Here is a 14745-nt window from a genome sequence, read left to right on the forward strand (position 1 = left end):
TCCGAGTGTGTTTCAATAGAGACAAAAGAGGACACAAAACTCCACGTGTAATCAACAAATGTGGATGGAGAAAGTTTTCAACGGTTATAAATTAATGACTACTTAAAGCTTCAACATCAAGCATGCCATGCTAATTGAAACTGGAAATGTTCATGAACCTGGCCTCCTTATTTCTAGTCGAGATTTTATCATCCTACACCTGTCGATTCTGCTTTGTACCAGTGAACAAACTTGATAAGCTAATGCATCTCAATTGGTTTTGATGGAAATATGGATATATTAGACATTTTATTAAGGTTGATATCTTGGGATTGGTGTACTGAATAGATTGGTGTTAGAGCCTATCCTTGCGTACCGTCCCCACCTTCTTCCCATCCCCGGTTGTTAGACATCCACGTCCATGTCTCAATACCGTCTCATCCATTAATTATCCATGAGTCTCACTGCACTTTTTACTCCATCTCTTAACTAAGATACAACACTTGCACCCTCCATCTCTTAACCATCTCATCTCTTAACTATTCATTCAATTTCATTTTTTTATTTTTATTTTTAACAAATCCAATTAATAAAAACACACTTCAAAGAAAATTACAATTTAAAATCCTAAAAAATTAAAAAAACACATAATTAAAATCTTAAAAAAAAATAAAAATACTTAATTTAAAATACTATAAATTAAAAATTGCACTCTTAAATTATAAAAACTACTCAGCCGATGAATCACCCCCCGAAGGCGGTGGCGGTGCACCCGTTTGAGGTGGAATACCAAGTTGTCTTGTCAGATACGCAATGCCGGCAATATGGGCTTGATATTGGTAAGACGTCATGCGGAAAGTGTCAGCCATCGTGGCGGTGAAGTACATGGACATTAGGGAGGGCGGCAGCGTGCCTTGGGAGCCCGTCTGGCTTGATTCGCCTCGGCCCCTCCTTGCGCAAGCTCTAGCCTCCTTCGCCGCTTTGTTCTCTTGCGGCTGACGTCGTGTATCGGAGGAGCCCCCTCCATCGGATATCGGAAACTCAACCTCTTGTGAGGCGTTACCTTCCCCGCCCTCACTAGACGAGTATTGGCCACCCGTCGTGTGCTTCGTGCGTTTCAAGCTCGTGCCCGTGCTGGACTGGACACCGCCAACCCACCTATCAACCTCTTTGACCGACTGCCAAACATCGGCATATTTGAAATCTTTGCCGGTGTCGGCTTTAAAGACTCGCAAAGTCTCTCTCAGAATGTCAGCTCCACTGGCTCCGCTTTGGTAATTCTCCGCTTCATGCTTGTAGATCCCACAAAATATTTTGATATCGTTGTCGGCTCGCTCAAAATGACTGCGAAGCATCTTCATGTTGCGCTTGAAGGTCCCCCTCGTATTTTGCTCGTTGTATACGGCGGTGACCTTATCCCAAAAACACTTGCGAGATTGTTGATTCTCGACGATGGGATCGTTCCCGACGATGGGATAGTACGACGTGCTGATCCAAGCGTTGAACAGAGCCATCGTCTCCGCGGAGCTGTATGGATGATGGCCTACGTCCTCCACCGCCTCGTCCACCTCCTCTTCCTCCTCGTTTTCAAATCCACGACAGGCGGAGCTTCCACCGCCTCGTCCCCCTCCTCTGCTGGCTCGTCCTCCTCCACCTCCTCCTCTTCTAGCTCCGGTCGGAAGGTTTTTCGGAGTGTGTTCCTCCGGAATATTCTCCATAATTTGGGATAATCCCTGCGTTTGCCCATACCTCAGGGCGGAGGGACGAAAGTATGCATCCATTGGAAAAGATGGTGTTTGGTACGCCGGCGTCGACGAGCCTTGGGTGCCCGACGACGAACCGGAACTGGAACCACCCAAAACATTGTACATGCCCCCAGTCGACAAACGCGTTCAAGTCGTAGCCGCTCTCGCCGCCGGAGTTTCCGTCACCGGACATTTTTGCAGAAATTGGAGAGGAAAGAGAGATGATATGATAGTGATGAGAAGAAAAAAGATGAGAGATAGTGTGTTTGTGTGTAAAATGAAAGAGGTAATGAGATTATTTATAGAATAAAAAAATAAAAATAAAAATAAAAAATTTAAATTCAAACCGTAATATAACCGTTTTAAAATTTTAATTTTTAATTTTTTTTCGGAAAATCCATTTAAAAAAATATTATTTATTGCGTTAACTTGACGACGACGCCCACTCGCGGGCAGGCGCCAGAGCTCGCCAGCTTCATCGCCCCGGAGAGACACGCGACGAGACGGGGGACCTGCATCGCTATCTCGATGTTGGTTCATCTCGCCAAGACAAGTCCGAGCCCGCATCGAGATGGCGATGCGGATGCTCTTAGCATTTTAGGAAATTGGAGAATTAGATTACAACATTTAGTTATGAGACACGCCAAATAGGGGAAAGCGAAATAGATTTTTATTGGGAGCAGCAAATTGTGGCGGATCACATATGTGTGGTGAGGAGGCACTTTTATTTGGTGGTTGATAAATGACAATAAGTCTACATATCTTGGTCCAATTGTTTCCTTTTCCAGCTTCTTCACTTCATACAGTTGTAGAATGTAGGGAAACTTTTCAATTTTTCTTTTCGGTTACATGTTAACCATCCACCAATATTTATCAGCTACAGTTATCACTTAACTAATGTGGACAAACTAAAACAACCATGGCCTTGTTATCACTCTTCTATGTGTTTTGGGCAGTTAGTTGAAAATCAACTTAAATTTTGGTGTAAGATCATAGTAAGCATAAATACTGTCAATACTCTGGTTGGTGCCATGAGTAGATTAAGAGGTCAGACACAATACATTATCCACAAGGAGAAAATGATATCTATATCATTGACTAGCTCATTGACTTATGTTCACAGACCTTAATAACCTTTGGCGACTAAATTTCTATATCTAAACTTCTACTTCAAATCAAATTAATACTAGGACTCAGTGAAGAAAATATATCGATATGTAGCTGACTGGCTATTAAATTATCATTCATTAGTGTTGGATTATTGGAGAGGATGTTAGTTTATTTGTTTATTTTAATTTTATTCATTAAAATGATATCGTTTTCATGTTATAGATTTGTCACTTCAGCATTAATTTGTACCACATGTCCACATCATTTAAAAAAATCTAGTTAGAATATTTAATAAAAGGTAGTAATACTCCTAATAGGCCCCACATTTCACTAATTTTGTAGTAATACTCCTAATAGGCCCCACATTTCACTAATTTTATTTCACTCGTATTTTACTACAAAACCAATATAAGAAAATGAGACATACATTCCATTATCTTTTTTCACCAACTTTACTTAACATTTCTTAAAACACGTTACGAACTCAATTGGGACTCATAAAGTCGAACAGAGTAAGTAATATGGAGATTATCAGCTAACTTTCAAAATAATGTAAAAGTCTATGTCTCTATACTTTTTTTGGGGGAGATGGGTATTAAAACTATGGAAAATAGCTGATACAAAAAAAGCATTTAATCTATTAATTAAAATTGACAAAATTTTACAACATTATAATTCTAATAAGAGTGAAATTTCCATTTTTATTGAATATAAAATGGAAAGTAAATCATAATTTTTTATTTATCAAAAATCAATTCTAGAAAAGATACTGAAATGTAGTAAAAAATAATTAAACATGGGCATAGTTAAATTAAATGGCAAATAAATAAAAGCCCTAAACTAAACTATGCTGCTCGTTGATGATCGTTGCATTTGCATCAGCCACTTAATGGGGGTTGGACAAGCAGAGGAGAAAGTTCTCCGTTGGCCTTGTTGAGAAGCAGGCGCTCCGTGATCGTTGAGAGACAACTCCAGCGGTAGGTTTAGGTGTATCCTTCGGCTGCATTCTTTACAAACGGGAAGCACTCTTTATCCAATGCTCTGTCGCGTTGACAGAGCTTTTCGTATATGAATTGAGAAAAAGGGTCTGAATAATGGAATCTCGTGGTTCACGACGAGAACCCAATAAAGCATTCTACCCCTACCTACCAAGCAAGACATCCACTTTTCTACTTGTCCTCATTCTTTTCCTCTTTTGTTTTTTCCCTCAGCACCATTATATTATTCCTAGAGTCCCCTGTACGTTCTTGTTTATATTCTTTAAATATATCCCAATTGTGTTTCCCTTCCCACGTACCACACTCGTGATCCTAAGTGTTAGTGTAAGTGGTTTATCAATATTTGTTTATATTTATTTGAAAAGTATAATGATGCATATATCCTGGTTGTGTGGGGCATTACAGTTACAGGTGGGAAGATGAAAAAACCGGATATGGATTACTTGAAGAGACTATGGGACACATGGGACCTGAGAGGGTTCGTCCTGTTGAGCCTGCTTCTGCAGTCATTTCTCATCTTAGCCGCGCCGCTCAGGAAACGGACCCGGTCCAGCTGGGTCATCATGCCTCTCTGGTCGGCCTACTTACTGGCCGACTGGGCTGCCAATTTCGCTGTGGGCCTCATCTCAAACAGCCAGAGCGGCAAGTGCCCCAAAGGCAACGATGGTTTCACAAATCCGGATCTCCTTGCATTTTGGGCTCCCTTCCTGCTGGTCCATCTCGGTGGGCCCGACACCATTACCGCCTTCGCCCTCGAAGACAACGAGCTCTGGATCAGGCATCTTCTCGCTCTCATCTTCCAGGCCTGTGCAGCTGGCTACGTGCTCTACCAGACCTTGCCCACCAACTCCCTCCTCATCCCCACCATCTGCATGTTCATCTCCGGCCTCATCAAGTATTCCGAGCGCACCATGTCCCTCTATCGCGCTAGCTTGAACAGATTCCGTGACTCGATGCTTAAGGATCCGGACCCCGGCCCTGACTACGCCAAGATCATGGACGAGTACCGTTCCATGAAAGAGGCCAAGCTTCCCACCAGGATCGAGATGATCGAGGAGCCACCGCGACCGGACCAAGCCATGAATGTGGTGAAGAAGGGGAGAGTGGAAGGCACTGAGGCGGTGCTCTACGCCCACGACTTCTTCGAGACCTTCAAGGGCCTCATCGTGGACCTCATCTTCAGCTCCCGCGACCGCAACAAGAGTCGCGGGTTTTTCCTTGAGAGAACGCCGCAGGACGCTTTCGAGGTGATAACCATCGAGCTCAACTTCATGTACGACGTCCTGTTTACAAAGGTGCGCGTGGTTTACACAATGTGGGGATACGTGGGCAGATCCGTGGCCTTCGGCTTGGTGATTGCTTCCATCATCCTCTTCTACAAAGTGGACAAGCACGACTTCGTCACCCCTGATGTGGCCATCAGCTACACTCTTCTATTCGGAGCCGTTGCCTTAGATGTCATCGCATTTATCAAGCTCATCACCTCTAATTGGCTTCGTGTCAATATCAACAAACTGCCTGATGTCAACCTGGAGACATCCCAGACAGGAGGGAATACGGCGAAATCCCCTCCTCGCGACTTTGTCAGCAAGCTTACTGAGTTTGGCTTATTGAAGAAGCTCACGCGCTTGATGCACCGCCGCTGGTCTGGCTCAGTCGCCTGCTTCAACCTCATTCACTACTGCTTGTTTTCAAGGCAGGCGGAGAAAGAGAAAATCATGGAATTCTTCAATCTGGTTCCATTTTTTGATGGAATCAGGTACGTGAGCAACAAGGACTTCACCGACGATCTGCGGGATCTCATCTTCTATGAGCTGAAGAAGAAATCGGAACTAGCTGATGATCTGGAAACCGCAAAAGAGGTGAGCGCGGCCCGGGGCGATTGGGCGCTGCGCGTGGACCACGTCGACGCCGACCTGCTCAATTATGTTCGGGGGATTGACTACGATAAGAGCCTGCTGCTGTGGCATATCGCCACCGAGATCTGCTATTGCATTGATAAGGAGGCACCGACTGATCCTAATCCTGATTCTAATCCTGATCCTGATTCTAATCCTGATCCTGAGGAGTTCACTGAGGCGCAGTACAGAGAATTCTCCAAGCTCCTCTCTGATTACATGCTCTATCTTCTCGTTATGCAGCCTACGATGATGTCCGCAGTGGCCGGTATCGGCCAAATCCGATTCCGCGACACGTGCGCGGAGACAAAGAAGTTTATGGAAGGATCCAGAAAGAAGAAGCCCCGGGGCTGGCGAGTCTTGATCTACGCTCTCGAGTGTTTCTCCATTTATCTCCTCTACTTGATACTTGCCTTGCTTGCTCCCATTCTATCCTTCATCTTCTCCTTGTTCATCACCGTCTTCCTGCCTCTCATTCCGGAAGACAAGATTACGAAGCTCGACGCCATGCTAAGGAGATCCACGAAATACACGTGCTACGCCAAGATTGTCGACTACTTAACAGGGCATAAAACCAACTTAGTTGATTCGAAACAAGTGGATGCTTGCATTAGGATCCATCATGTAAACACGGAAGTGGATCCGGTTGCGATCAAGGGAGATAGGAGCAAATCGGTGCTCTTTGATGGCGGGAGACTGGCCAAAGAGCTTATGAAGACGGGGAACCGGAAATGGGAAATTATGAGCAAAGTTTGGGTTGAGATGCTGTCCTACGCCGCCGTCCGTTGCAGACCCAACGCTCATGCGCAGCAGTTGAGCAAAGGGGGAGAGCTCATAACCATTGTTTGGTTGCTCATGGCTCATTTTGGGTTAGGGGAAGAATTTCAAATCAGTGAGGGCCATACAAGGGCTAAGCTCATCGTCGACAAGTAGTATCCACCACTTTTTGCTTGTGTGTTTCCTTTCAAATTTTTGTGTGTTTTCCATTTTCTTCTTCTCCAGGTCAATCTTCTTATTTTAGGCTTTCAATAATATTAATGTCATCATTGAATATCATAATATATCACTCTCTTAGGAGACTGTTTTAAGACAACTTCCATTATTAACTTTCAATTTCTTTTATGTCACCGCCACGAGTTGTTACCCTGTCGGGTGAACTTAGTCGCCCTGAGTCATCCGATCGGGTGTTTCTATCTGACTTTGCCAATCTTCAAGCAACCCGTCCCTATCAAAGGAGGAGCAAAATGAATCGTTTGTGAGATTATATTATGTATATCATATAGTCCCTATTACTCTTTTTAGGGAGGGGAGGAATAGATATAAATAGTTAAGGGACTACTTGAAGACGGCTTCCATTACACCATAAACTTACAGTGTATTTTATCCCTTGTACTTATTGCCACTGTATTTGAATAAATAGGCATGCATTGACCATATGTCATGTTTCTTTAAATGTATCCCCCAATCAGAATAGGTCAACTTTAGAGATTCCGCAAGGCCGATGTTTTGTTCCGATGCACGGGTGGGGACAGAGCGCAAGCGTCCGTCCCCCATCTGTTACTCGAATAAAAGATGAAGGGGTGCTGTCCCTCCTCGGCCAATTAGGTGTCTAAGTATCGCGAGTGAGCTTCATTTTTCGACCATTTTAATTTTTGTTAAAAAAAACTGAAAAATATTATTTTGATTCAAAATTTACCCTACTATTCAAAATATATCTGTTATACAAAGGATTTCTATTCAATTATTTTCAATATTCATCTATATATTTTCTATATTCATGTACCTTCTATATCTATTAGTATTTCTTTTACACTTAAAAAATCTTTCTTACCCTCAATTTTCTCTCTAATTTTTTTCTAAAAAAATTGTTGCATGTTGCAATACGTTTGACGAGGATGCATGACTATAACAGTATGCCAACAAGTCAAATGCATCGACATTATCGTCAACAGCAGTGACGGAACCACATGGGGACTAGCCCCCGCGCCAGCGGGGGCTTGACCAGCACCAGACCCCGACCCTCCCTTGTAAGACCCAACTTCGACCGCTCTCCGCCCCAGTGAGCCCTGCACTCTAACTGTCAGCCGCTGATCTCTGAAATTGAAAATTAAAATAGGAAGGAGAAGACAAAGACTACGGCTTATTAATTTTGGGCCAGTTATTTTATTATTGGGTTGCTTTTTATTTCTGGCCTTTTGGACTATAATAAACTAAATTAACTAATAATGCAGCCCAATTCCCTTATGAACAATAATGCCTGGAGTTCCAATAATGACTACGCTAAATTAAGTACTTAGCTGTGTTTGTTGAGCAACTAAATGGATATATTAATCAAAATATTGTAAAATTATAAAAATAATTTAACCAAATAAAATTATCATATTTGCAGCAGTAGTGAAGTACTGTCTCATGTTTTTAATAAATTTTGTTTGATTCAAAGTTTGTTAATTTAATTGATACTTATATTTGGACCACTTGATGATTTGGTAAAATTAGAATTAGTATAAAATTATTTGTATTGTGCAAGTCGTAGTTAGTAAATTCTAGTACACCCTCAGACCTCAGTTCCATAATCGATGACATACTTGAGAGATGACATAAGATTTTAGGAGATATTATTAGAGAAAATAAAATTTATAATTAATGTAAGAGTGAACTTTTTCTAAATAAGGAAATACGACATTTTTTGTGTAATAAACTAAAAAGGAAAGTGTGACATCTAATAAATTTTATTGTTATTTTAAGATATGCAATTTTTCGAAAACAACTACTCCATCATCTCAGCGTGTGTAAGAGATTACATATAATAAAATCAAATATTTGAATATTAATTTTTTAAAGGATTTCAGCCCCGGCTTATCTAATTTTCTGGTTCCGTCACTGGTCAACCGTGAGTACCGCTGGATCAGCTGGCTCTGCAGTGCCGCACCCATTGTCATCTCAAGATGTGTACTATATCTTCCATACACCGAATATGCATGAGACCTCGAAACAGTTGTTGGATGAAATTCAAACCACCGATGAAGGAGACGACGACTGAGTTGACACCCGTGTTGCCTATGGCCTGGGGGAAACTAGGATGTTGTTCTAAGTGTACCGATTGGTAGAAACAATCAAAAGGCGATGGCTTTTTTAGGAGAGAGTTATTGAGACGTATAACCTGTCATTGCCCGAAGGGTCTCACTCACCTACTTAATCCAAGTGCTCTATCTTTGGTGACTAATCCATCTTAATACTACTACTATTTTTACATACTTTTGTTAGATACTTTTAATATCTTATAATTCAACCGTCCCAAATTAATTTCAACTTCTCATTTCAATAGGTAGCTACTAGAAATAAAAATTTACTAGTATATACTTTTATGACTCGCAGCTAAGTCTTCCAAATTCCAAATCACCCATACATCGATGTCCAAAGTCTGTTGATTTGGAACAGATGGGGCAATATTTTTGTTGGATAATTAATTTAGTCAAAATTCTATCACCTCATTACTGTACACGAAAAATATGTTTACAACTTTCTCACCCATCGGCCATTAGGGTATAGGATAGGATAGGAAGTTGAAAACAACAACATTAAAAATATTTTTTTTAAGAAAATATTGAGCGGATTTTGAAGTTTATAATGGCGCAGTTAAAGATATACTACTCATTATAAACAGTGTTGTATCTGAGAGATCTGGAATGTTCTATTGTCGCATAAACCGTTCAGTCTGCGCCGCTTCACGCTCTTCTTTTCCGACACGGCGGCTTCCTCCAGCACACTAGTTGGAGTCGATGTACCACTCGAACTTGCCTCTCTCATTATACCAATGCATTCCATCAATCCTCCCTCCTGCATTTTAATTTAACTTTAAACCAACCAATATTATTATAATTGAAATAAAGCTTTACAATTACAGTTTACACAGTCAGTCCTCTCACTTTGCTGACGTGTTCACAGGAAGAGAGTGTGATTTCGGAAGAAGAAAATGTGGGCGGATTCAAATCCTGAATGGCACAGAGAAGCGCTGAAGCTGCAATCATCGATGGTTTGTACTCTAAAAGCTTCAATTCTGCGTAATAATCAAATTAGAACAAATTTATCGGTTAAAAATAAAATATATGATTAATTAGCTACCGTGTTGGACGTTGTAAATAATATCCGAAGCTCGGGAAATGAGAGATTGAGTGAGGGAAGAGTCTTGTTCTCGCGTGTTGAGAAGAGAGATGAAATATTGGAGAAACGAGAAAGGAGTGACGGATCGCATTCGCCATTGCAGCGCCGCCAGTATAATCTTCTCCATTCGATGAACTGACTGTGCCTCAAACTCATAACCGCCTTCTCTCTGTTCAAACATTCAATTCGACTGTTGGTTTCCGCACATTCCCCAATTTCATTATTTAAACATTATTTATTAGGAATGTGTGTAATTTAAACCTGTAAAACAGCGAGCAGAATCGACGAATCAGAGTTTCGCATCTTGGCGGCAAGAGAGAGACTAGCTACAAACAAAATGTGCGGAATCCATGGGCTTTTATCCTGATTTTTTTACATTCAACGATTAACACATAATAATGATACAGATAAGCAATGGAAATCATGAAATCAAAATTACCAAGAGTTCCTGCTTGGAGAGAAATCGATCGACGTAATTGACAGAGAGGTAGACCAGAAACGGATCTAGGCCGTAAGAGAACTTCGCCTGATAAAAAAATGGGGTTAAAAAGGAAATCAAACCAAGTAGAAGAGAGACAATACAAATGTTGAGTTTACTCGAAATATGAGGGAGAGAGCAGTCCGGCGAATAGAGAAGCGCGAATCTAAGGGGTCAAAGGAGAGAAGAAGGGACATGTGGTCGGACTCGTTGGTAAAGAGGGACGAAACGTCGTCGTAGTGGGGGTCGTTGTAAAACGGATTCTGAAGATCCAATTCCTCTTCCATCTTCTTTTCTTGAGAAAAAGAGAGAGGGAGGGAGTGTATTAAAGCAGCAATGACAAAGAGCATTCCCTCGCTCTCCATATTTATTCCATCTTCATCCTGACCGAGAGACTTATTATGTGTCGATTGAAACGCAGCATAAAACGAATGAAACGCAGACAATGCATATTTTAATTTTTATTTCCTTTTCCCCTTTATTTACCTGAAGTAAAACTTAATCAAATCACTCCACCGCCTGGGCCCCGCTCTCTCTAAGGCCATCCACAACGCTGTCTCTATACCGTCTCTTAACTACTATTTGAGCACTATTTGAGGGCCCCACTGTCCTTTTTTCCTCCATCTCTTAACTAAGAGACGGAACCTGCAACGCTCCGTCTCTTAACCGTCTCTATACCGTCTCTTAATTACTATTCATTCAATTTAATTTATAATTTTTTTTAAAACCCAATTCAATTTAAACAAACACACTTTATTAAAATTAAAACAATATTACAACTTAACATTAAAAAAAACGAAGACATAATTAAAATTCTAAAAAAATAAAAATGACATAATTTAATCTTCTCCGCCAAAGTTTTCCCAAATGTGCTCAATTAGATCCTCTTGGAGTTGGGTGTGGGCGCTAGAGTCGCGTGTCCTTGCCCGAATAGCCAACCGTTCTTGTATAGATGGATGCGCTCCACTTCGCGGCGGACTACTTGCGGTTGAGCTTCCGGGGGATTCGGGGTCGAACCAATTTCCGGCATCGGGTCCTTCGTCTCGGACAATCATGTTGTGCAAGATTATGCACGTATACATGATGTCGACCATGCTCTCCATGAACCACGAACGAGCCGGGGCTTTGATGATGTTGAAGCGCGCTTGGAGAACCCCGAACGCCCTCTCCACATCCTTGCGCGCAGCCTCCTGCTTCTGCGCAAAAAGAGCCTGCTTTGGGTTCGCTGGCCTGCCGCACGTCTTCACGAAGGTCGGCCACTTCGGGTAGATGCCGTCGGCGAGATAGTACCCCATTTTATACCGCCGGTTGTTGGCGACGAAGTTGATGGCCGGCGTTTTACCATCCAAAACTTCGGTAAAGAGGTCGGACTGTTGGAGCACGTTTACGTCGTTGTTCGAGCCAGGGACCCCGAAGTACGCGTGCCAGATCCAAAGTCGGTAGTCGGCAACGGCCTCGAGTACAACGGTTGGGTGGGTGCCTTTGTGGCCGCTCGTGTAGGAACCCCTCCAAGCCACCGGGCAATTCTTCCATTGCCAGTGCATGCAATCGACACTGCCAAGCATCCCGGGGAATCCGTGCACTTGTTCGTGCAGGTTGAGGAGGAACTGACAATCCTCCGTGGTTGGCCTCCGGAGAAATTCGTCACTGAAGGCTGCCCGGACGCCTCTGCAGAAGTTGAGCAAGCACAAGCGCCCAGTGCTGTCTCCGATGTGCAGGTATTCGTCGAATATGTCGGCCGTTTGTCCAGTCGCAAGCTGCCGGATGGCTGCAGTACATTTCTGCAGCGTCGTGTGGCTGGGACGACCGACCGCGTCGAACCCTTCTCGGAAGAACTCCTCCATGGCCGCCAAAGTATTCGCTATGTGGAGAAATAGCGGTTTCCGCATGCGGAAACGGCGACGGAAATAGGTATCTCCCCAAATCGGGTTATCGCAGAAGTAGTCGCGTACTAACCGTGCGGCGGCTTCCTCCCGGTTCCGATTGATGTACTTCCGGGAGCGTCGTGGGGGTGGTGCGGCTTCCTCCGCCTCTCGTCGTCGATCTTCTTCGAGTGATTGTTCCATTAATTGGCGCATTTGCTCAAAAGGATCCATTTGTTTGAGTTGATTGAAGATGGAAATTGGAGTGATAGAGAGGATTTGAGAGGAATAGATGTGTGTTTGTGTTTGAAATGAGTATGGAATAGAATTATTTATAGAGTAAAAAAATTAAAAATTTAAAAAATGAAAATAAATATTTAACGGTAATATTACCGTTTGAAAAAAAAAAAATTTTATTAAAAATCGATTTTTTTAAAAAAAATGAATTATTGCGTCATCAGTGACGACGCCCACTCGCGGGCCAGCGAGTGGGCGTCACGCACGCATGGGGACGTGCCACGTGTCCCTGGCGCGTGGCGAGACAGCTCGTCTCGTGTCTCTCCGAGACGAGCTACGCGACGAGACGGTCGCGAGCTGGAGACGAGATGGGCGCTGCAATGCGTCTCGCGGGGGTCTCGTCTCTCCGAGACGAGACGCGAGCCCGGCGCGAGACGCGTTGTGGATGGTCTAATCTGCTTCAAATCACCCCTACGCAGACCACCGCCTGGCCCAATATCCCCAAAAATAATTACATAAAGTGATCAAACTGAGTATTATTGATATAAAAATATATTATCATAACAAATATTACTCCATCTGTCTCATTAAAGATGACTCATTTTCCTTTTTGATTTGTTCTATTCAAAATGACTCATTACTAAAAATAGAAACATTTTTTATCTCTACTTTATTCCATCTCTCTTACTTTTCTCTCTCTACAACATACAACATAAAGTTGCATAAAATCTCGTGCCGCCCAAGGAAGGGGTCATCTTTCTTGGGACAGAGAGAGTATTCCATACGAAAAGAATTTTATTCAGCATAAAAATCAACAATGAATATTTATTAAGTTAAAAAATAGTACTCCTCCCGTCCCAAAAAAGTTGACAAACTTATAAATAGTACGGGTTTTAATATACAATTGGTGAAGTAAGGAGAAAGAAGAAAAATGTAGTGAAATGAGTGTTGGTAGATTATGATATCCACATTATAAATGATGTGTATGATTATTATTTGTTGAAAATATTTCATATTTAGACTTTGTCTAATTTTAGAGGATGATCCAAAATGATTAAAGTAGTAGTACTATTTTATCTGAACGGGAGAAGTATAAGTCAAAGTTGATTTATAGAAATTAAGATATGACTATTTTATGGGAAAATATTCAAAGTTTAAATGAGTCGAATAGATTATTTTATCTCCCTTAATTATACGGAGTAAAATAGATAAAATGGATATATGTATAACGTGATAGTAAATTCGGATACTATTACAAATTTTTAATCCGTACACCTGAATTTTGAATTTCATATAACATGGTCCATGATTATGGAGTACTGGAGTAGCAGTACTTGTTTTTACATAATACTCATATATTCAAATATTATTTTATGTGAGAGAGCGGGGCCTAGGCGGTAGTGTGATTTAATTATGTTTTGCTTCAGGTAAATAAAGGGAAAAGGAAATAAAAATTAAAATATGCACTGTCTGCGTTTCATTCGTTTTATGCTGCGTTTCAAGCACAGCATCCTCTGCTGTGTTATTAAACACAATGCACCCCATCATCCAAACATCCAGCGATCAATTAATTAAAGCAGAAATCTCTACGCCGATAGAGTAAATTCCTAAAATCCCGTACCAAATTAAATGTAATCATTAACTATATTTTAACAGAAATACTGTTAAAGGGTGTTTCCATTAACAAGCACCGGCGGCGAGTTTCGCTCGGCGGTGGAGATAAATTTCTGGTGGCCAACAGGCTCGGCGGACGATGGCGGAGTTTCTGTGTGCGGGAGTCGCTCCCGTCGGGCAGATAACTCGGCGATTGATAGAATACTCCGGCGTCCAATTAGGATCGGCGGAGGGAATCCAAAATTAGGATTGGAAAACACACGTTATCTTTGGGAGAGAAAATATTTCATTAATTGATTGAATGAATAAAAAAGATAACAGTCTATCCTATTTATAATGCTACTGACTTAATGAACAAGAAAACAAAGATATAGAAAAAGATATGCTAAATCCCTATAATATCTAAACTAAATAATAATAGAATAATAGAGGTTCGTATCAACTCCTCCACGGTTAAAATCCACATTGTCCTCAAGGTGGGAACCACGAAGCAAAAAGGAGAGTTGAAAGAGAAGCTTCGGCAAGGCAACTCCTCCTGGATCAAACACACACCGAACAAATGAACGTCTCTCTTCTTCACTTCCATAAAAAATCAACAAAGGAAACCCAACTTTGTCGAAAAAATTCCTTGCCAAATCGAAAAGCTTGTCCACGCCTCCCAGA

The 14745-nt window shown here is 41.8% G+C and overlaps 2 protein-coding genes across 3 annotated transcripts; one reads left to right on the plus strand and one right to left on the minus strand.

Annotated features, from left to right (window-relative positions):
* Nucleotides 1-3675: 3675 nt before the first annotated feature.
* Nucleotides 3676-6823, plus strand: LOC121744327. 2 transcript variants are annotated; one of them, XM_042137830.1, is made up of 2 exons: nucleotides 3676-4156; nucleotides 4238-6823. In XM_042137830.1, the coding sequence occupies exon 2, from the start codon at nucleotides 4252-4254 to the stop codon at nucleotides 6661-6663; it is 2412 nt and encodes an 803-aa protein (XP_041993764.1). In that variant the 5' UTR covers nucleotides 3676-4156; nucleotides 4238-4251; the 3' UTR covers nucleotides 6664-6823. The 2 variants fall into 2 exon arrangements, with proteins under 2 accessions (XP_041993764.1, XP_041993765.1); XM_042137831.1 differs by having other exon boundaries at nucleotides 3676-3811.
* Nucleotides 6824-9293: 2470 nt separating this feature from the next.
* On the minus strand, nucleotides 9294-10772 carry LOC121743817 (putative cyclin-D6-1). Its single transcript, XM_042137183.1, has 6 exons — nucleotides 10489-10772; nucleotides 10331-10417; nucleotides 10153-10254; nucleotides 9853-10060; nucleotides 9657-9787; nucleotides 9294-9567 (listed from the first exon to the last, which is right to left on the minus strand). Exons 1-6 carry the CDS (start codon nucleotides 10732-10734, stop codon nucleotides 9385-9387), a joined length of 957 nt encoding a protein of 318 aa, XP_041993117.1. The 5' UTR covers nucleotides 10735-10772; the 3' UTR covers nucleotides 9294-9384.
* Nucleotides 10773-14745: the final 3973 nt, after the last annotated feature.

Source organism: Salvia splendens, chromosome 8, assembly GCF_004379255.2.
Source record: "Salvia splendens isolate huo1 chromosome 8, SspV2, whole genome shotgun sequence".
In the NCBI taxonomy this organism is placed as follows: Eukaryota; Viridiplantae; Streptophyta; class Magnoliopsida; order Lamiales; family Lamiaceae; genus Salvia; species Salvia splendens.

Bases quoted from the DNA above. Each gene is read 5' to 3' on its own strand.
- LOC121744327 (XM_042137830.1), top strand. From the start codon at position 4,252: ATGAAAAAACCGGATATGGATTACTTGAAGAGACTATGGGACACATGG.
- LOC121743817 (XM_042137183.1), bottom strand. From the start codon at position 10,734: ATGGAGAGCGAGGGAATGCTCTTTGTCATTGCTGCTTTAATACACTCC. The intron at 10,061-10,152 runs GTTTAAATTACA...ATGTTTGAACAG, and splicing joins TTCTGCTCGCTGTTTTACAG to AGAGAAGGCGGTTATGAGTT. The intron at 9,788-9,852 runs GTAGCTAATTAA...ATTATTACGCAG, and splicing joins TATTTACAACGTCCAACACG to AATTGAAGCTTTTAGAGTAC.